We start from the raw sequence: 19,720 nt of genomic DNA, 5'->3' as shown, positions 1-19,720 counted from the left end.
TTGCCCTCAGTGGGTCAGGAGTCTCCTGCTTGGCCTCATCTTCGATTCTGAAGCCTCTGAGTTCTGAATAGTTCTGCCCCCTACTTTTTCAAGTTGCCTCTGTGGCAAACCTGTTATTTGACTTTTCTTTTATTTGACAGAGCCTCGCTCTGTCGCCCAGGTTGGAGTACAGTGGTGCAATCTCGGCTCACTGCAAGCCCTGCCTCCTGGGTTCATGCCATTCTCCTGCCTCAGTCTCCTGAGTAGCTGGGACTATAGGCGCCCGCCACCACGCCCAGCTAGTTTTTTGTGTTTTTAGTAGAGATGGGGTTTCACCGTGTTAGCCAGGATTGTCTGGATCTCCTGACCTCGTGATCTGCCCACCTTGGCCTCCCAAAGTGCTGGCATCACAGGCATGAGCCACCATGCCCAGCCTATTTGACTTACTTTACGTGGAAACATCAAGAACACCAGAGAATGCCCCAGGGTTCCAGGCTTAGTCCTGTCTCTTCATTTTAAATAGAACCATTGTTGTCTTCCCCTGGGGGAAGCTTCACTCTGCGTGGGTCCTAAGACTTTCCAACCAGCAAAGCTCCCTTTCTCCAGGACAGGAGTAGGAAAACTTTGTGACTGAGACATTCGGTGCAATACTGAACATCGTCCACTTTCACACCTTCACTCTGAGAACTACACCTTCTGGGTGTCGGAGAGTCAGCACTGTATACTGGATTCCGGTAGAAAGCGTAACATTTATCTTGTAAAACAAACCATCACTTCAGCGTAACTGAGCGATCCTAAGCCCAGTTGCTTCCAGGTGGGGACTGATGTAGTGAGAACAGTTAGTTCTCTGGTCAGGGGCCACTGCTGCATGTCTCTCACTGTGAATGAAGTGACCTGGTCAAAAGCAATACCATGTGGGCTGCCATGATGGTGACAGGCAGGACAAGCAAGTCTATATCCAGGTAGGGGCTCCCTGCAGTGAAGGCCAATCTCAGCTCCCTCCCCACAGCATGAGGAGGTCAGCTGGCCTCCTGGGAAACAGCTGCCCCATTCCCAGGATCCACACCAAGCTTCCCCTCGTCAGCAGATGGGGATGCTTGGCAGTGCTGTTGGGGCCTAGGTCAGCCTTGTCAGGGGCCACATGCAGCAGCTGAGCCTCTTCTGCATATCGCCCTGATGCCCTGGGTCTGGGATGGCCACTTTGTTCCCCGCCATAACAATGGGGTGGCCAGGGGAAAGAGCTGCACTCCATCTCCTGGCCATGCGTTTTGCCCACTTTGATCAATAGATCCTCTGCAGGGATTTCTCTTTGGTGGCGACAATGGAAATGTCGGCATGAAACACCGTTCACAGTCTGAGGCCCCGCTGAGCCTCCTCTGCCTTCTGGAAGCCTGACTGGAAGGAGGCTGGCAGCCGGTGCCTGCTGCTGTGGTTGTGGCAGCAGCTGAGCTGCAGGACGAGGCTTCCAGGAGGGGGGTGGTGTGGCAGGCAGGGCCTCAAAGCCTCCAGGTGGCATGTTGGCACAGCAGACCTGGGCACTTGGGGCACTGTTGGGCCAGGCTCTGGGGTGCAGACTGCCTGCACTGCAGTGATGGAGTTGGGAAGAGGCAGCAGTGTTCACAGCTGTTGACCCCCTTGTGCCAGCTGCCCATAGCATCACTGTGCGGGCTCAGCATCTCTGGCCCAGCTTGCCCAGGTTGTCTGATGTGAACTCTCGCAGCACCCAGGGCTCGCTGTGCCCTAGTCCCCTGTGTGGGCCTGCGGTGCCCCTCTCCCCCTAGGACTCAGGTTGAAGCCAGGTCCCTCTGGGCCGGGGACTTGGGCCCTGGGGGAGGGGCTGTGACCCACAGGTGGGGTCAGGGGCCCCAGGGCACGCTGCTGGCTGGGGTTGTGGGAACCCCATGCTCAGCCTTCCCTCCTGAGGCCGTGATGGGACCAAGTCCCGTACTGAGTATTTCCCAAGGCCCAGAAGACAAAAATATAAAATAAAAATAAAGTAACAGTAAAAAACAAGGTCCAGCAGTCATCTGGGGCTGCGAGGCAGCCAGGCAGGTGCTGCCTGGGCTCCCTCCATGCCATGTTGTTGTTCTACCAATGTGAGTCTCAGGCAGGGGACACCTTGTTGCAGGGGTATCTCTCGAAGTGCCTCCTCCCTGTCATAAACCCAGGCAGGGCCTGGTGTCGCGGTCCCAGTGGGCTTGCTGGGCGGGGTGCGTCTTGTTGTTCCAGGGCTGCTGTCCACAGAAGATATATAACTGACAGAATCCCAGGAGCCGTGTTCAAAATGGCAGCACAGGAAACACGGACCCCCGACATGCGGGTCTGTGTGGAGCTGTGGCGTAGAGTTCCTGGACAAGTGTTTCCGTGTAATAGAAAGCCTGACCTCACCGGGGGACAGGCTGCCCTCATCTTGAACCTCTGGGCACCCCAGAGAGCAGCCTGCTGCCCTGGGTTCTTGAGAAGCCCCTGGGCCCCCGACATGCAGGTCTGTGTGGAGCTGTGGCATAGAGTTCCTGGACAAATGTTTCCGTGTAATACGAAGCCTGACCTCACCAGGGGACATCCTGCCCTCATCTCGAGCCTCTGGGCCCATCGGACAGCAGTCTTCTGCCCTGGGCTCTGGGGAAGCCCCCTCAGAGTCCCAGGAGCTGTGTTCAAAATGGCAGCACAGGAAACATGGACCCCCGACATGCGGGTCTGTGTGGAGCTGTGGCGTAGCATTCCTGGACAAGTGTTTCCGTGTAATACAAAGCCTGACCTCACCCAGGGACAGGCTGCCCTTATCTCCAGACTCCAGGCTCCTCAGACAGCAGTCTTCTGTTCTGGGTTCTTGAGAAGCCCCTTCGTGCTGATGGACCTCAGCCTGGGCCTTGGGGACAGCCCCATTAGGCCAGGCTGGCAGAGGACAAGGCTTTTGTCCCAGGGGGACTGATGGCATGAGGTCCTGGAGCTGAGCTGGTGGGGTGGGGACGGCCAGTCCGTCCCCATCATGGAGGGGTCCAATGCCAGGGGACACCCTCGAGGACCATTGCCCCAACTCGGCTGAAAAAAAAAGGAGCAGACATGGTCAGCATCTTCTCCAAGCCCATCTGGTCTCTTGAGGGCTACGCCCCATAGGCCTGAGTCTCTGGCGTCCTCTGGGTCCCTATGCAGCCCCCTGGCCTGACACTGAGGACGCCCCTGCAGGCTGCTGATTCCACGGCGAGGGCTGTGTGCAGTCTGGGGTAGGGGAGCTTTCAGGGAACCTCAGGTCGCTCCTGAAATGGCCCCCAGGGTTCAGGGTGGCTCAGGGCTTCCTGCCTCACGCCCTCACCTCAGGGCAGTTTGGCAGCCCCGATTCAGGACTCACGTGGGAGGGACCTGCACTGTCACCCAACCCCCTTGCCACCTCACATGGGGGCCTGTCTCCACAGCGGGTGAGAAGGGAATGGGCACAGGTTCCCCTCTACCCTCCAGGCCGCCCACTCCATGCCAGGGCTGAAGTGATCCCACACCCGGCTGAACTCTTTTGTGGCTCTGGGTCAGGGCTTCCCCCGATGCTCTCTGCCCGAATGCTCTCTGGGTCAGGGACACTGATTCTCTTGTCCCCCTGGCTTTTTATTTTGACACCCTTGGGGGGCACTAGAGAATGAGGGGTCTCTGCTGCTTGGAGGTGGGAGTGGGGGCTTCCACAGCTGGGTCTGACTGCCCCACTGTCCCTCAGGGCCCTTTGAGGGGGGAGGGGGACAATGTGGAAAGTGGAGGAGGGGTTGGGGGGTCCTGCCCATGCCCCTGCCTGTCCACTCAGCATGTCCAGCACACGCATGCACTCAGTGCCTGCCCTGAGGACTGGTAGACCCATTTGAGTTTCTTAGAGGAGGAAGTGGAGAAGAGGTGCAGGAGGAAGGCCAGGTAGGAGGGCTGGTGGGGCCAGGGCACTCCCAACCATTGACTGTCCCAGAGGGAGACTTGGGAGGGGACCTGGTGCTGGGGCTCACCTGGGGGTGGCAGGTCCCAGTGTTTTTTTGTGAGTTCCTTCATAGAGGTGTGAAGATTCCTGAGGACTGTGTTGTCCTCCAGGGCCCAGCTCTGAGACAGTCGCTCCTGAAACTTCCAGATGGTGCTCCAGGAAAGTTTCATGAGGCGCTCTAGGGACAGGGCAGGCATCAGGCCAGGAAGGTTCCCTGGGAGGGGTCAGTGCCTGAAACCCCATTTCCACCAGGCCCACCTCCCACTGGGTGGTGCCTGGTCCTTTTTGGCCACCCTGGGTTCCAGCTGTGCACAGGAGGCTACAGCTGGGGAAGGACGGGCAGGGAAGCGCTCACCACACTCCTGACTTTCATCTGTGTCATGTCAGGGGTGGACTCAGTGTCATCATGCCTTGCCCAGCCCACCAGGCCAGACCCCCCAACCGGGATGGAGCAGGCAGTGTAAGGACACTTCCCTCAGGCCAGCGGGCTCTGTACCACGTGTTCCCCCAAGCACCCTCGGGCACACGGGACTTACTCCTGTGTATTTTGAATGATGTATGCGCCATGGCCGTCAGTACCCGCTCGCCCTCCAAGATGAGCACATCCCACAGTCTCAGGGTGAGCCCGAAGGATTTCTGTGGGGACAGCAAGTGTGAGAGAACCTGCCCTTACAAGCTGGGGCCAGTGGCCTGAGCAGGGCCCACTGGGGTTTCAGTCCCCTGGCGTGCTAGGGAATCCCCTCCATGGGATGAGAACCCCCCGTAAGACTGAGTCAGACAAGGTCCTGTAGCTCCTCATGGGGGACTCATCTCAGTAGCGCTGTGGCTTCTGGAAGGAGGGGTTTCCTGAGGACTTGGGGCTTTGCTGGGTCCTCACAAGTCGGGTTCTGCCCCAGTTTGCCCACGAGGCTGGGCCTGAGCCCTGGTCTCTGCCATGGGATGCCCCCTCTTAGGCAGAGCCTGGCTTGTGAGCCCTGCAGGGACCTGCCTGTGCCTCCTGTGGGCTGGAGGTGAGCCAGGTCCTCCTGGGGGAGCTGGACCCCTGAGCTGAGGGTGCTGGGCACTGCAAGGTAGAAGAGTCCCAGGGCTGGGGTCTCCCTGTGCCTCTTTACCCCATCAGTGAAACACCGGAGGAGCCTCGTCAGCATGGAACCCTCAATGCACAGCCCTTCCTTGCCCTGAAGGGAGGAGCAGAGGTGCTCAGGGCCCCTGAGCTGCCCTGAAATCCTCCCACTTCCAGGCCCCTCTGCAGACCCTTCCTTAAGAGGCACAACCCAGGGTGATGGCCAGGGCTCCAACACCCTCCGCATGCACGGACAGCCGGTGGACACACTTCTTTTAGCCCTGCTCAGCTGCAGCTCGGTCCTGGTCCCAGCGCCTCTGCCTCTGCCAGGCCATGGCTGGCACTCAGCCTCTTGCCAGCCCCATGAGGGGCTCAAGCCTCCCCTGGCCTATGGGGCCCAGGGCCTCTGGGGAGGAGCCAAGTGTGTCATCCACTCACCAGGTGTCTCACGATCTTCGGGAAGGACTTGTGCAACACCTGCTTCTGGTGTGATAGGAGCCTCTTGAGCTGGGCAGCATTTGGGCTGTAGAATGCTGAGAAGTCCCTGACCCATCACCCCATCAGATCCCACGCCCAAGATGTGGAGGCATCAGCTGGAAGATCTGGGCAGGGCAGGGGACCCCAGACCCCAAGGCCTCCCTCCGTCCCATCTGGTGACCCCAGCATGCAGCCTCAGCCTTGGCGAGGAGGGCCCTGGCTGGAGGTGCTGCCCAGTAGCATCCCGGGTCCAGGTGCCTGGAAGGCAACCTGCCTTTGACACCATGAGGCAGGTGCTGGTAGGGAGAACAGGGTGGAAGCTGGGGCTATGTGGCCATCTCTTGGATGTGGGGTCAGGCTGGGGACATGGGATGGGCAGACACTGCCATCTTGGTTTTGTTGGTCCATCTGTAGGGAGGGAAGGTGGCTGGGAGCACAGCCAGCTGGGAGGCAGAAGGACTTTCAAGGAGGTGAGTGGCGCCTGCACAAAATCGGGGCTGGCTTTGGGCGACAGAGGGCGGCCTGGGGAGGTATCCATGTCCTCTGATATTAGGGATGAAAGGCGTCTGACTTGAGGTGAGGGAGTTCCTGTCCAGACCCAGGCTGCTGTGGGACCTCAGCAGGGACATCCTGGAGGCTCCAAACAAGCTAGGATACAAGGAAGACACCTTGCCTGGAAGTTGGGGTCACCAGCCAGGGTGGCCGTCCCCTGGCATGGCTGTGTAAGGCCTCNCAAGGCCTCCCTCCGTCCCATCTGGTGACCCCAGCATGCAGCCTCAGCCTTGGCGAGGAGGGCCCTGGCTGGAGGTGCTGCCCAGTAGCATCCCGGGTCCAGGTGCCTGGAAGGCAACCTGCCTTTGACACCATGAGGCAGGTGCTGGTAGGGAGAACAGGGTGGAAGCTGGGGGCTATGTGGCCATCTCTTGGATGTGGGGTCAGGCTGGGGGACATGGGATGGGCAGACACTGCCATCTTGGTTTTGTTGGTCCATCTGTAGGGAGGGAAGGTGGCTGGGAGCACAGCCAGCTGGGAGGCAGAAGGACTTTCAAGGAGGTGAGTGGCGCCTGCACAAAATCGGGGCTGGCTTTGGGCGACAGAGGGCGGCCTGGGGGAGGTATCCATGTCCTCTGATATTAGGGATGAAAGGCGTCTGACTTGAGGTGAGGGAGTTCCTGTCCAGACCCAGGCTGCTGTGGGACCTCAGCAGGGACATCCTGGAGGCTCCAAACAAGCTAGGATACAAGGAAGACACCTTGCCTGGAAGTTGGGGTCACCAGCCAGGGTGGCCGTCCCCTGGCATGGCTGTGTAAGGCCTCGGGGGCAGCTGTCCACCTACCCTGCAGGGAGTGTCTCTCACCGGCCAGCAGCTGGGTCAGTGCCCAGAAAGCATCTTCCTCCGGCAGATACAGGAGGATGATGGCGGTGATGTGGCTCAGGTCCCTGTGGTAACCCACCTCCTGCAAGAGCCAGAGTCACTGTGGAAGGATGTCACCTGGGAGGGCTGAGGCCACCTGGGAGGATTTACATCACTAGAGATGGCACAGGTCCTTGGGAACACCTGCCTGAGGCCCCAGGAGATTTGAGGTGCAGCTGTGCACCCCTCCCCTGGCACTGGGCATGAGGACTGGGCAGATCACGCACAACTCAGTTGACAAGGAGCCTGGGGGCACTCCTGCAGCTAGCGTCCAAGCTCACATGGCCCGAAAGGGCAGGCTGGGGAGGCCACTATGCCAGGCCTGGGGAAGCACCTCTGAACTGCACCCACCACGAGGGCAGGCAGCAGGGCGCTGACCACCACACAAAAGGTCCCGCAACAGCCCAAAGGCTGCCTGCCAGACACAGGGCAGCTGGGTCCTCCATGTAGGCAGCTCATGCAGTCAGCTCAGTGGCTCTCCCTGCCTGGAATGGTCTGGAAAGTGGGGGTCAAGCAGGAGCAGCCACCTGGGTGACACACCTCCCTATCTGCTATGCTCCAATGGGGTTCGGGCAAAGAGGAAATTGGATCCTTGCCAGGTTTCCAGTGAAGAAGAGGCTCCCTCAGGATGCAAACTCATCTCGTGACAAGAGCCTGACCCACCAGGCACCTCAGCAACTTCTCAAACCTGTCTCCTATGAGGACCATCCTGCGTAGGACCCTGACAAGCTCCTAGGCTTTGGGGCAACACCAGGAGGGGAAGGTCATTTCTTCATCTGAGACATGGTGATTGGGTCCAGGTGACAGCAGGAGTCCAGGCTTCAACCCTCTTCTGCCAGCAGTGAGCTTGAGTCCTGCCTACTACATGCTGGTGGGTCACGAACACTGAATTTTCAAGAAGTGCTGACACCCTCAGGAGACACCCATGCCTATGAATATGGGTACATGGCCCAGGAATATCGCTGCCCGGGAATACTCACAGGATTATATGCAGAATAGGCCACAAGGATGTCACATAATTCCTGCTGCCTAGAAAAGAGGGAAAAGAGGATTTTGTTTGTTTTGTGCAGGTGCTGTCAGTTTCATTTTCTCTACAAACCCAGACAGCAAACAATTCTGGGATAAGATGATCCCCCAAATAAGCAGTGAGCTCTTCAGAACACCTGAGTTTTTAGGAATTTTTTTTCTGTAAAATCCACATTCCTTGCAATGCAAATATCACAGGTGTACAGTTGGATCAGTGATTATTTTCACTCTGGTTGATTTTTTCTTCCCCTTTTTCTCGGTTTGCACACACAGAAGTCCAGTCTTTGGGACATGCAGTTCCATGGTTCTGAACCAATGTGCAGAGCCTCCCGTCCACCACTGCAGCCCCTCCCAGAGCAGCTCCTTCAGCCTCCCAAGTCCCCAGCATGTCCCCTTTGCAGCCAGCATGTCCTGGCTCTGTCAGCCCCTGGCCATCCTGACCTGTTCTCTGTCTCTATGGTTTGCCCTTTTCCAGAATGGCCGATGAATTGGAACCCCACAGTGGTAGCCTGTGGGGTCTGGCGTCATTCCCTCAGCAATACACATCTAAGATCCACCCATGTTCCTGTGGGCATTAGGGGTTCGTTCCTTTTCCTCCCTGAGTCGTTTCTCTCTGAAGAGTGGAACCCCCTTCCTCCTAAGTTCCCGTGTTGAAAAGCATCTCGGTAGCCTCCGGGTGTGAGTGACAATCAAGCAGTGAATGTGGCATGCAGGTTTTACTTGAACCTCAGTTTTCAAATCAGTGTGGTCAATATCTGTCACACTTTGGGGATGTGTGGTACAAGGCCACTGAACTTTGTGAGTCACAGCCCATCTGACTTACAAAGTGGCTGTGCCCTGTCACGTTCCCACCAGCCAGGGATGAGAGTTTCCGGAGCCCCGCATCCTTTCTAGTATTTTGGGCTGTCAGTGTTGCCTGGGAAGGCTCCCAAGCGCACCCATCTTGCCACCTTCCCATGGGTCCCTATTCTGGGTAGTTGTGGGTCATGGAGAGCACTTTTCACCATCTGCATGATTTTTTTTTTCTGCTTTCCATCTCCTTGTGAGCCACCTGGGTTCTGGCCCTAAACGTCCCAGCCTGGCCCAGGGCTTATAGTCGGGGAGGTGCTCAGTCCATGGTGCTGGCTGCTCCCTGGGCTAGGAGAGCCCTTGGTTGTTCTGTCACCCCTCCTGGGTGACCCTGGCGTCTGCCCTGGGTATGCCCTCATCCCTCTGGATTACCCCCATCTTCCCTGGTACCCCTGCAGCCCCCATAGGTCTTACCTGACTCCAAATCTTTGTATGAACATCATGTGGTTCTGTAGGGTGCTGCTGACATCTAGCTGGATGCGGTGGATGATTCTGGAGGACCTCTTGCCCTTCTCCTTCATGGCCTGTAGGAGGACCAGCAGGGCCAAGAGGAGGAAGCAGCCTCAGAACAGACAAAAGACTCCCTGCCCCTAACGGCAGTCATCCCACAGTCAGCACTTCTGAAAGGAAGGGAGGAAGGTTTCCTTCTGCAGAAAGTTCCTTTTTGCCAGGGAGGGTCACAAAGCCCAGCACACCTGTGGTGCCTGAGTTACCATCTATGCCCAGGATGTGCATTTGACCACAGCCTCCATCCCCAACCCAGGCTCGACATTCCCTCCAGCTGGAGTACTGGGCTCCTGTTATAGCCTGGCTTGTTTGTCCTGCCCTGGCTGAGTGTGGGAGGGACTTACCTTATATTTGCCTGGGTTCTGGGACTTGATTTTGTCAATATTTAGCAAACGTGACCATGCCTGGCCCCGCACCGCCAGGGGAATGCCTTTATATACTCTTTGAGACAGCTACAGACAGAAGAACACTCCAGTGAGACAGGACACAGGGCAACTCCGCGGAGGAAAGCTGGCGGACAGGCCTGCTGTGCTATGGTGAGGACGGGGTGCCACCCACCCACTGAGGCAGACAGTGCCAGGTCTGCCATGGGTGCCTGTCCCCTGGCTCTGCAGAGAGCTGTCACAGGGGGCCACTCCCTCCCCATGTTACCTTCTTGGTGTTCCTATATTTTGGCCAGTCTGCAAACATCTTTAGCCACTTGTTGGTACGTTTACTTTCCTTGCGTCTTTGCTGTCAAATGAGCCATGATGGAGTTAGCGGAGCTGCCAGGCCTCTGACAGTGGCCCATGGATGCTGGGTCCAGGGCTTTGGGGCCCTGAAGAGACCCAGCCTGAAGGAATCAGGAAAGGGCAGACCCCGGGGGCTGAGACCCTCTGAAGGAACCAGAGCTGGTAGTCTGGACTGGTGATGCCAGAACAAGCCATCCTCAGGCCATAAATGCCCTGAGTTTGGGTTAGGTCCAGCCTTCCGCTGGGGTCTTGGTTCAAACAGGCAGTGGACTCTGAGCCAGGACTGCAGTTCTTGGTTTGGGTTTTGGTCAAGCCCTCATGGGAACAGAGTGAAGGAGGAAAGGTCGCCCCTCCCAGTGACAGCTGTGGCCCACTCACTACCACACAGGCCCATAGGCCACCCCCTCTGCCTCACTGACCACCCGATTCCTGGTCCCTGGAGCAGCCTCCCACGCAGCAGGCACAGACTCTTACCTTCACCTCCAGGGCTCTTATCGGGGGCAGTTCCGTCTCTCTGTAAGGCAACCCAGGCAGAGCTGAGGACCTGGCCGGGCCAGGAGCCATCCCCGTCCCTGAGAGGGCCCCGGGGAAGGACCAGCCTATCCCCATCCACCCTAAGTCTCAGCCTGGGAGAAGACACAGAGAAGGACGGCAAGGGCCTTCCTGTGGATCTGACACCTGCGAGGCACTGGGACCCTGGAGAGAAGGGAGCTCGAGGCTGGTCTGGCAGCGGCCACTCAGGGCCCGTGGGGCGCCTCGGGCTGCGCAATGGGGCTGCTCCTCCAGGGCTGGAGGTGACATGTTCTGTGGATGCTGAGAAAGTCCAGTTCTGAGAGGGGATGGGTGCCACCCCGGGTGGGCGGCCAAGCCCTGACTGACAGCAGTGCCTTAGGAGTGACCACATCACCCACCAGAGTCCAGGGAGCCTGGCCTGAGCGCTGCCTGGTGCCCTGAGGACACACCTGGAGCCCATCCCATCTGACATTCCCCATGGGCCTTGCAGGGTCTGATCTCCCAGCTTGCACCTGCCTTCCCCTGCATCCTGGCCGCTCACCCTGCCTGCTCCCCATCTTCCCCCATCCTGCCTGGCCTAGAGACTGTGACCCTCTCTCTGGCCACCCTGGCCCTTCGTGACCCCGTCCTGTCAGAACCTCTGAGTGAGACCTCCCAGATCCATCCACACCCATGCCTTGGTCACTGTTTCACTGGGCTGCCACTGCTGGGGAGACATCCAGGGCAACAAGGGTGACCAAGGGCCCTGCAGGCAGTAGGGCTGGCTCCACCACTCCCGCTGCAGCCTCAGCTGGCTCTCAGGGTCATTGGCCTTCAGCCCTCAGCCTCCTCCCAGCCACTGCAAAAACCAGGAAATGGGATGCCTGCCTGTCCTCCGCCTACTGTCCTGTCTGCCCTGACTCAGCCCCTCCATCCACCCTGCACAGTGCTGACTGAGCCAGCAGGAAGCAGAGTCTCTGGAGGGCCACGCAGAGCCTTGGGGACTGACTGAGTCCCCCCACTGAGGGGTCCCAGATGAGCCACTGTTCCCTGCCCACCCCATCTGTTGTCCTGCCCAGGCTGTCAACTCCACTCTGGGCTGGCTTGGTTCAGGTGCGTTCCAGAAGTGGCAGGTCTCATGGGCTCATCCCGCCCCCCTGCCCCAGGCTCCTCTCTGTCTCCATCCTGTGAGTCCTGAGGGGCTGGCTCCAGGCTGGGCTCCCCTTACCAGGCGCAGGTCCCTTCCCAGCACTACTCCCAGGGCCTTCAGCTGCTCGCTCTGTTGTCCCCCTGGCCTCCGTGAGAAGCCAAGTCCAGGGCCCTGCCCTTCTTCTTCCACAACCTATCAGGGCCAGGGCCAAGGCCCTCACTGTCCCCATGCCCCTTCCTCTTGGCTGAGCCCCCTGAGCCCTCAGAGATCTGCTATACAACTGCCCACAGGCCAGGCCAGATGCCCCCTTGTCCTGTGGCCACAACCCTCAGATCTCACCAAGGCAGGCCCTAAGGGGACAGGGCCAGATCCTCAGGCTGCCTCCTTCTCTCCAGCTTACTTGGAGACGACAGTGCTGAGAGTCCATGGGCCTGCCCCGAGAGTCCCCTCTCTGTCCTGACCCCCTCTCTCGAGCTCCCTAAATGTGTCATGAGGCTATGCCCTAACCGTGACCACGGGCTGGGCCTGCAGGAGAGCCTGGAAGAGTTCTCACCCTGGAGAGGAGGTTGGCCCAGCCAGGGAGACATGTCCTACTTCAGAGAGGCCTTTCTTTCTAAAAGCAAAACCCATCCCTGAGGTGAGATTGGTGGCTGGGGTCGGGGGCACAGAGGACTCACTGCATAATCCCGAGGTGATTAGCGTATTTCCCGATGTTGATCTGCTCATGCCCCATGTCCACTGCTGCCCCAGCTCGGTGTCCCTGAAACCCAGAGGAGGCGAGGGTAAGGGGGGGCAAGGTGAGAGGTATGGGGGGGCCCAGAGATGTGGGCAGCCCCTCTCCACCCGGTGATCTTAGGGAGCCCAGGACCCTCTGACCAGGGCACAGCGGGAGAGGCAAGGTCCTACCTCCCTTGAGGGAGCGGCCCAACCTGTACCTGCTCATACTTAGTAATGATGATGTTGCCTTGCCGCTGGGCAGGCAGGGTATCCGGGTCCTCATCCATCTCCATCCTGCAAGACAAAGTCATCCAAAGGCTCTGCCGCACCCGAGATCTCCAGAGCACAGCCGAACCATACCCACTGCACTGCCAGACACACTCCAGTCTGGTGAGCCCCATTCCACCACCCCTCCCAGATGACAAGGGGCCAGACTAAGTGGCCCCACCCCTGACTGGATCTCTGGAGTCCTCCAACCACTGGTGTGTTCCTTCCTGAGGACTTGAGCACACGGGATCTGGACAGAGAGGCCCATCAATCCCCGAACACCCCAAGGCGGACACACACCTGCCCTGGCAGGACAAACAATGTCCACTTGTTAAGGGTGAAGGGCCCACGATGGGCTGTTCTGGGCACCTGGAGGCAGGTGGAGTCAGGGACCGGATGTCTCTTACGATCGTTTAGAAACCAGGAAGATACTTAGTTTTCTGTAGGAAGCAAGACATCTGGTGACTGCTTCATTCTGCCCCAATTCTCACTCACTCTGCCCAGTGAAGCCGCTTCAGGAACACCACCAGCCAAGCAGTTTGGTTTGAGGAAAAGATGATCTATTGACTCCAGAGCAGCCTCTGCTCGTGGAGACCCTGTCTCAGGTGGAGGATGGCGGACACCACAATTCCTAGCTGTCAATACAGGAGGGGACTTCGTTTTCCTGGGTCATCAAGAAAGAACAAGAGAACTCTGGGGCCATAAGTCCTAGAGAACACCCGGGGGGACCGTCCCTGCCAGGAATACTCAGGGCAAAGGGAGGATAAGGCCTCTAGAGGATCAGATAGAATGGGACGCTGTGGGAGGGTTCCAGTCCCCAAGCCCCTTTGACCAGAAGGGACGATCGTCACTCTCCAGGCAGCCCTCCAGGGCTCCTTTGTTTTCCACAACTGCCTGAGGGCAGAGGGATCCCCGCTCTACTCCCAGACGAAGGACCCCATGTGCCCAGTAGGTCCAGCAACCATCAGTGACCGTGAAGTTGAAGGTTGGTGAGCCCTCCCTCCTGTGGGGACCCAGCTTAGGGCCCAGACTTGGACCAAGAATCGCACCCTCCACCCCACCCACAGGGGCTCTGTCCCACTGGCTCTTCCAGGACCAGACCCTGCCGCATTGAAGTCCAGAACTCCAGGAAGATTTGGAATCTAGAGTAGGGAGGCCACAGCGGTCAAAGCTCAAGTCCAGCATAGCAAAGTGTAGGGTTGAGTGCACGGCCCGGGTCACATCTGGGTCTCTGGGCCAGTCACCGCCTCTCTGACTCTACACATCTCACCTGTGGAATGGCTACATTTGGGGATAGCACCCACCTCACAGAGTCACTGTGAGGACAAAGGAGAGGACGGTCCACTTAGTCAGTGCAGAACATGCACCTGGTGAGTGCTCAGGGATGACCCTCCTTGGCATCTGCCTAGAGGTCACTCACCTGAGTCTGCTGAGGCAGCTGTGTCTCTCACTTAGAAAAGTCGTTTATGCATAGAACCAGACACCTGTGTGTGTCTTGTGTCCAAGTGCTGCACAACACAGAGATGGGCAGGTGGGCGGATGGGCAGTCACTAAGCACCAGTGACATTGTGGGGTCATGGCACCCATCACAATGGGCCATTGCCCAGGTCAAGAGGGCCCAGAGTCAGCGTCCTCCAGCCCCAAGGTGTCAAAATGTGTTTGTGCAGGTGAGCATGCATTTATGTGGGTGAACATGTGTGTGCACAAGTAGCCTCTCTGGCCGGGGCTGGCTGTCCTACTTACATATGCACCCAAGTCCTCATCAAGTCCTCATCAGTGTCACCTTCCCTTGAGGCCTGTGGCCAGCATCAGAACATCCATGGGTCCTCCCCAACCTCAGGCCTCCCTACCCAGGGCTGTCCTGAAGATGGAGATTGGGGCTAGTGGATAGAGGGCACAGGGCAAGGTCCCTCATTAGGGGAAATTCAGCTAGACTAAAATGCTAGATGTGAGTGGCAGGGTCCGATTCCACACACCTTCTCACCTCCTCCTCCCAGTAGCCTTCCAAGGTGCCATGACTCATATCTGCTACGGATGGAGGCAGGGAGGCTCTAAGGACAAACCCCATGCCTGAGGTCACCCAGCAACGAGCTGGCCAGGCTTTCACTGACCATTTTCCCAGTGACCAGGCCTTCTGACTAGGTCCTCACTGATCAGGCCCCTGATGACCAGGCTCCAGCTGACCATGTCCCCACTGACCAGGTTTTCATTGACTAAGCCCCAGTGGTCAAACCTCTGCTGACCAGGCCCCGATGGCCAATTCCCCACTGACCATGTCCTCTCTGACCAGTCCCCCAGTGACTAGGCCTTCCTGACCAGGTCCCCACTTCCCAGGCCCCAGAGCAACAGTGCTCAAGGTCCCCTACCACAACTGCCCACAGGCAGAGGGCTCCCTACTCCCAGACAAGGGACCCCATGTGTCCAGTGGGACCCACGGAGACCATCAGTGACCGTACATGAAGTCTGAGTTGGTGAGACCTCCTCCTGCAGGGACTCAGCTTAGGGCACAGACTTGGACCAAGCACCACCTCCCTCCACCCCACTCATAGGAGTTTATCCCAGTGGCTTTTCCATGGCCAGACTCTGCCCCATCAGGGGCTGGAAAACCCTGGGCGGATTTGGAATCTAGGGCAGGGAGGCCACAGAAGTCAGGGCTTGCACAGGGCAGGGCTAAGAGCACAGCCCGGGGTCATGTCTGGGTCCCTTGGCCAGTCACCGCCTCTCTGACCCTAGACACTTCACCTGTGGAATGGGTGCACTGGGGGACAGCACCCACCCCACAGAGTCCACCAGGTCAGTGCAGAACAGGCACCTGGTGAGTGCTCAGGGATGACCCTCCTCGGCACCTGCCCAGAGGCCAGCACTGCCCACCAGGTACTGACTGTCCCCAGGCCAGCAGGGAGGGAACAGAGCAGGTCACACTCACTTGAGTCGGCTGAGTCAGCCGTGTCTCTCATTTAGCAAAACTTCCTCTTCTCAGGACCAGACACCTCTATGTCTTGTTTCCAAGAGCCCTAGACATAGAGAGGGCAGGCGGGCAGGTGGGTGAGTGCTCAGCACCAGTGACACTGTGGGGTCACGACACCCATCACAATGGGCCCCTGCCTGGGTCAGCTGGGCCCAGAGTCAGCACTCTTCACCCTCTGAAGTGTCAATGTGCATGTGTGCAGTGTTTGTGCATGTGAGCATGCATGTGTATGTGGGTGAACACGTGTACATGTGTGTGTCACTGCTCTGGCTGGGCCCGGCTGCCTTACTCATATGTGCACCCAGGACACTGGGTCACCCTTGTCACTGTCTCCCCCCATGGGACCCATGGCCATTATTGGAACATCCACAGGTGCTCCCTAAACTCAGACCTCCCCATCCAGGGCAGTCCTGGCATTGCAGATGGAGGATGGGGACAGAGGGTTGAGGGTTGGGAGCAAAGGGCAAAGGGCAGGTCCCCTCCCTAGCAGGGGACTCAGCTAGGCTGTAAAGTGCTAGGTTTGTGTGTCAGGGCTGGATTTCACACACCTGCTCACCTCCTCCTCCCATTAGCCCTCCAGGGTGCCATGACTCGTTCCCACTACAGATGCGCGTGCGTACACACACACACACACACACACACACACTTGTTGCTGATCTGCTGACTTACCTCATTGGCATGAAACGGGCTGAGCCTGCAATTGTTCTGCCTTTCCCTGGATTTTTCCTTTAGTTTCTCTGACTGCTGGGTTACTGGCCTGTGTTTAGCTTCATGAACATGGGTTTCACTTTATTTTTATGGGGTTCCAGCTCTTGCTCATGGAATCCCTCCCAGTCTGTTCTGTAATCTTCCCTTTTTTACTGCCTGTGGACTTCAAGTACCAGACACAGAGAAAGCTTTGTAGAGACTGTTTACACAGCCCCCACAATTTCCATAGCAGGTCTCTTAATTCCCATCACCTCCAGGGAGGGTCATTGCTGGGATCCTAGGAATCATGTGCCTTTCTCAATGGCCACAGTGGTAACCATAATAGGCAGTTCTTCCCTCTGTGCAATTCTGGAACATAAAAATCTTCTCTGGTAACAAGACTACAGAAAGCAATGGAAGCAACACTAAACTGAGAGTTTGCTGGTCTGTGTTTCTAAGAAATTTAATGTTTTTACATAAATAATGAAGAAGAAATGACTTTTCTGAAGTTCCTATCATTTATGCCATGGATTGGACTCTTCTGTGAAAGCCGTTTCATTGATGGATGTGGATAGTTAGCTTAATTTCAAGTAAAAGATTAGAAAGCAAATTGTAAACACAACTGTGCTTTTGACACTCAAATGACATGAATTAGTTTTGGATTTCTAGAAATATATATTTGCACACATAAGTTCTATATTGAAATACCCAAGTGTGGAATCCTTCGGGTGACATTTTCATCAACTAGAAATAATATTAAAATTGCAAAGATTTATTATGATTTACATTATTTGTCCTAATGGCAAAATGAATTCAAATACATTTACTCAAGTATAATATACACAGGAATCCTACTATTCTACTACCCAATAACAATCTGGCAATCCCTCTCCTGAAGGTCTGCTCCCTAACCACTGCCCATCTGTCTTGCCAAAGCGAAGAGTCACCTGGGTTTTAGCAGCCCCAGTTAGTGTTGCCTGTTTCATAAATGGATGCATGGAGGGCCATTCGGTAGGAATGGTTTTGTGTGTGGCTTCTTTGGCCCAGCATTACGTTTGTGACACTCTTTCAGGTGGTTTCATGAAGCAGTTCTTTTCTTTTGAGACGGAGTTTCGCTCTGTCAGCCAGGCTGGAGTGCAGTGGCGCAATCTCGGCTCACTGCAAGCTCTGCCTCCCAGGTTCACGCCATTCTCCTGCTTCAGTCTCCCAAGTAGCTGGGACTACAGGCGCCCACCACCAGGCCCGGCTAATTTTTTTTGTATTTATAGTAGAGATGGGGTTTCACTGTGTTAGCCAGGATGGTCTCCCTCTCCTGTTCTCGTGATCCATCCGCCTTGGCCTCCCAAAGTGCTGGGATTACAGGCATGAGCCACCGTCCCCGGCCCAAGCAGTTCATTTCTTTTCCCTGCTTGGTAGTGCTCTGTATGAATATGGCACATCTGTCAATTCTACTGTTGATGGACATTAGTTTGTTTCCATTTTGGGACTATTAGCAATAAAGCCACTATGAACATTCTTGTTCATTTATCTTGGTACACATGCATAGATATTTTAGTTAAGTACAGACTTACAAATAAAATAGCTTGGTCATAGTAACTGCATAGGTTCAAATGCAATGCATGTCACTAAAATTTCAGCTAGGAGGAAAAGCTCAAGAGCTCTGTTGTACAACATGTTGACTACAGTTAATAACAATGTGGTAATACTTGAAATTGTTGAGACAGCAGATTTTAAATGTTCTCAACACACACACACACACACACACACACACACACACACAAGATAAGTATCTGAGGTAACCGATATGCTAGATAGCTTGATTTAGCCATTCTACAACGTATGTCTGTGCCTATATATATATATACACAGATTTAGCTATTTTACAATGTGTGTCTGTGTGTGTGTATGTATGTATATATATGTAAAATGTGGTACAGCACAAATACATACAATTTATCAATTAAATTTTAATTCCAAAGACTTTTTTGACTAATATATAACCCAACTACAAGTTTGAGTTCTAATTAGATGTCCTTTCCAACACTTGATTTTGTCAGTCTTTCTTTTATATAATCTGGTTAGTGGATAATGTTATTTTGTTTTATTTATTTTGGTTTTCTGATTATTAAAAGGCCTGAGACCATTTTCATAAATGTTTATTGAAAATGTATATAATCAGGCTGTGCACGGTGGCTCATGCTTGTAATCCCAGTACTTTGGGAGGCCGAGGTGGGCGGATCACTTGAGGTCTGGAGTTCAAGACTAGCCTGGCTAACATGATGAAACCTACTAAAACACAAAAAAATTAGCTTGTCATGGTGGCAGGCGCCTGTAATCCCAGCTACGTGGGAGGTGGAGACGGGAGAATTGCTTGAAACGGGGAGGCAGATGTTGCAGTGAGCCAAGAACATAAGTGCCATTGCACTCCAGCCTGGGGGACAAGAGCGAAACTCCATCTCAAAAAAAAAAAAAAAGACCAAAAAAGAAAAGAAATTAGCCGGGCGTGGTGGCACATGCCTGTAATCCCAGCTACTCAGAGGCTGAGGCAGGAGAATCGCTTGAACCCAGGAGGCAGAGGTTGCAGTGAGCCAAGATTGCGTCATTTCACTCCAGCCTGTGCTTCAAGAGTGAAACTCAGTCTCAAAAACACAAAACAAAAAAGAAAATGTATATAATCATATTTTCAGGGGTCTATGCAATTTTTTATACTTTTCTACTGTGGTATCAATCTTTTAAATGATCTTTGAGAAGTTTTAAAATAAATTATTGACATAAGTTTTGGGGTTTTGTCAGTTAAAGGTGGAAATATCTTCTCTATGAAAGATCTTGGTTGGGCACGGTGGCTCACGCCTGTAATCCCAGCATTGTGGGAGGCTGAGGTGGGCTGTTCACGAGGTCAGATCCAGACCACTGTGGCTAACACAGTGAAACCCCATCTCTGCTAAAAACTACAAAAGAATTAGCCAGGCGTGGTGGCGGGCGCCTGTAGTCCCAGCTACTTGGGAGGCTGAGGCAGGAGAATGGCGTGAGCCCAGAAGGTGGAGCTTGCAGCGAGCCGAGATCGCGCCACTGCACTCCAGCTGGGCGACTCCGCCTCAAAAAAAAAAAAAAAAAAAATTAAAAAAGAGCTTATTAAGCCGGGCGTGGTGACTCACACCTGTAATCCTAGCACTTTGGGAGGCCGAGGCCGGCAGATCACAAGGGCAGGAGATTGAGACCATCCTGGCTAACAGGGTGAAACCCTGTCTCTACTAAAAATACAAAAAAATCAGCTGGCTGTGGTGGTGGGCGCCTGTAATCCCAGCTACTCGGGAGGCTGAGGCAGGAGAATCGCTTGAACCTAGGAGGTGGAGGTTGCAGTAAGCTGAGATCGCACCACTGCAGTCCAGCCTGGACTACGGCGCAAGACACTGTCTCAAAAAAAAAAAAAAAAAAAAAAAAAAA

General features: G+C 55.5%; 1 protein-coding gene across 3 annotated transcripts; it reads right to left on the bottom strand.

Annotated features, from left to right (window-relative positions):
* Positions 1-1,408: 1,408 nt before the first annotated feature.
* LOC108523970 (TBC1 domain family member 26-like) lies at positions 1,409-12,996 on the bottom strand. 3 transcript variants are annotated; one of them, XM_017864745.1, is made up of 13 exons: positions 12,922-12,996; positions 12,573-12,648; positions 12,315-12,397; positions 10,470-10,509; positions 9,916-9,996; positions 9,609-9,716; positions 9,172-9,281; positions 7,863-7,911; positions 6,805-6,925; positions 5,430-5,535; positions 4,465-4,564; positions 3,957-4,106; positions 1,409-3,021 (listed from the first exon to the last, which is right to left on the bottom strand). In XM_017864745.1, exons 2-10 carry the CDS (start codon positions 12,645-12,647, stop codon positions 5,438-5,440), a joined length of 765 nt encoding a protein of 254 aa, XP_017720234.1. In that variant the 5' UTR covers position 12,648; positions 12,922-12,996; the 3' UTR covers positions 1,409-3,021; positions 3,957-4,106; positions 4,465-4,564; positions 5,430-5,437. The 3 variants fall into 3 exon arrangements, with proteins under 3 accessions (XP_017720234.1, XP_017720232.1, XP_017720233.1); XM_017864743.1 differs by lacking the exons at positions 6,805-6,925; positions 7,863-7,911; positions 9,172-9,281; ... (4 more) ...; positions 12,573-12,648; positions 12,922-12,996 and having other exon boundaries at positions 5,430-5,752; XM_017864744.1 differs by lacking the exons at positions 5,430-5,535; positions 6,805-6,925; positions 7,863-7,911; ... (5 more) ...; positions 12,573-12,648; positions 12,922-12,996 and having other exon boundaries at positions 4,465-4,726.
* Between the last annotated feature and the right edge of the window lie 6,724 nt (positions 12,997-19,720).

This window comes from Rhinopithecus bieti, unplaced genomic scaffold (genome assembly GCF_001698545.2).
Source record: "Rhinopithecus bieti isolate Rb0 unplaced genomic scaffold, ASM169854v2 scaffold_80483, whole genome shotgun sequence".
Lineage (NCBI taxonomy): Eukaryota > Metazoa > Chordata > Mammalia > Primates > Cercopithecidae > Rhinopithecus > Rhinopithecus bieti.
This window is presented reverse-complemented; position numbering and strand designations above follow the sequence as displayed.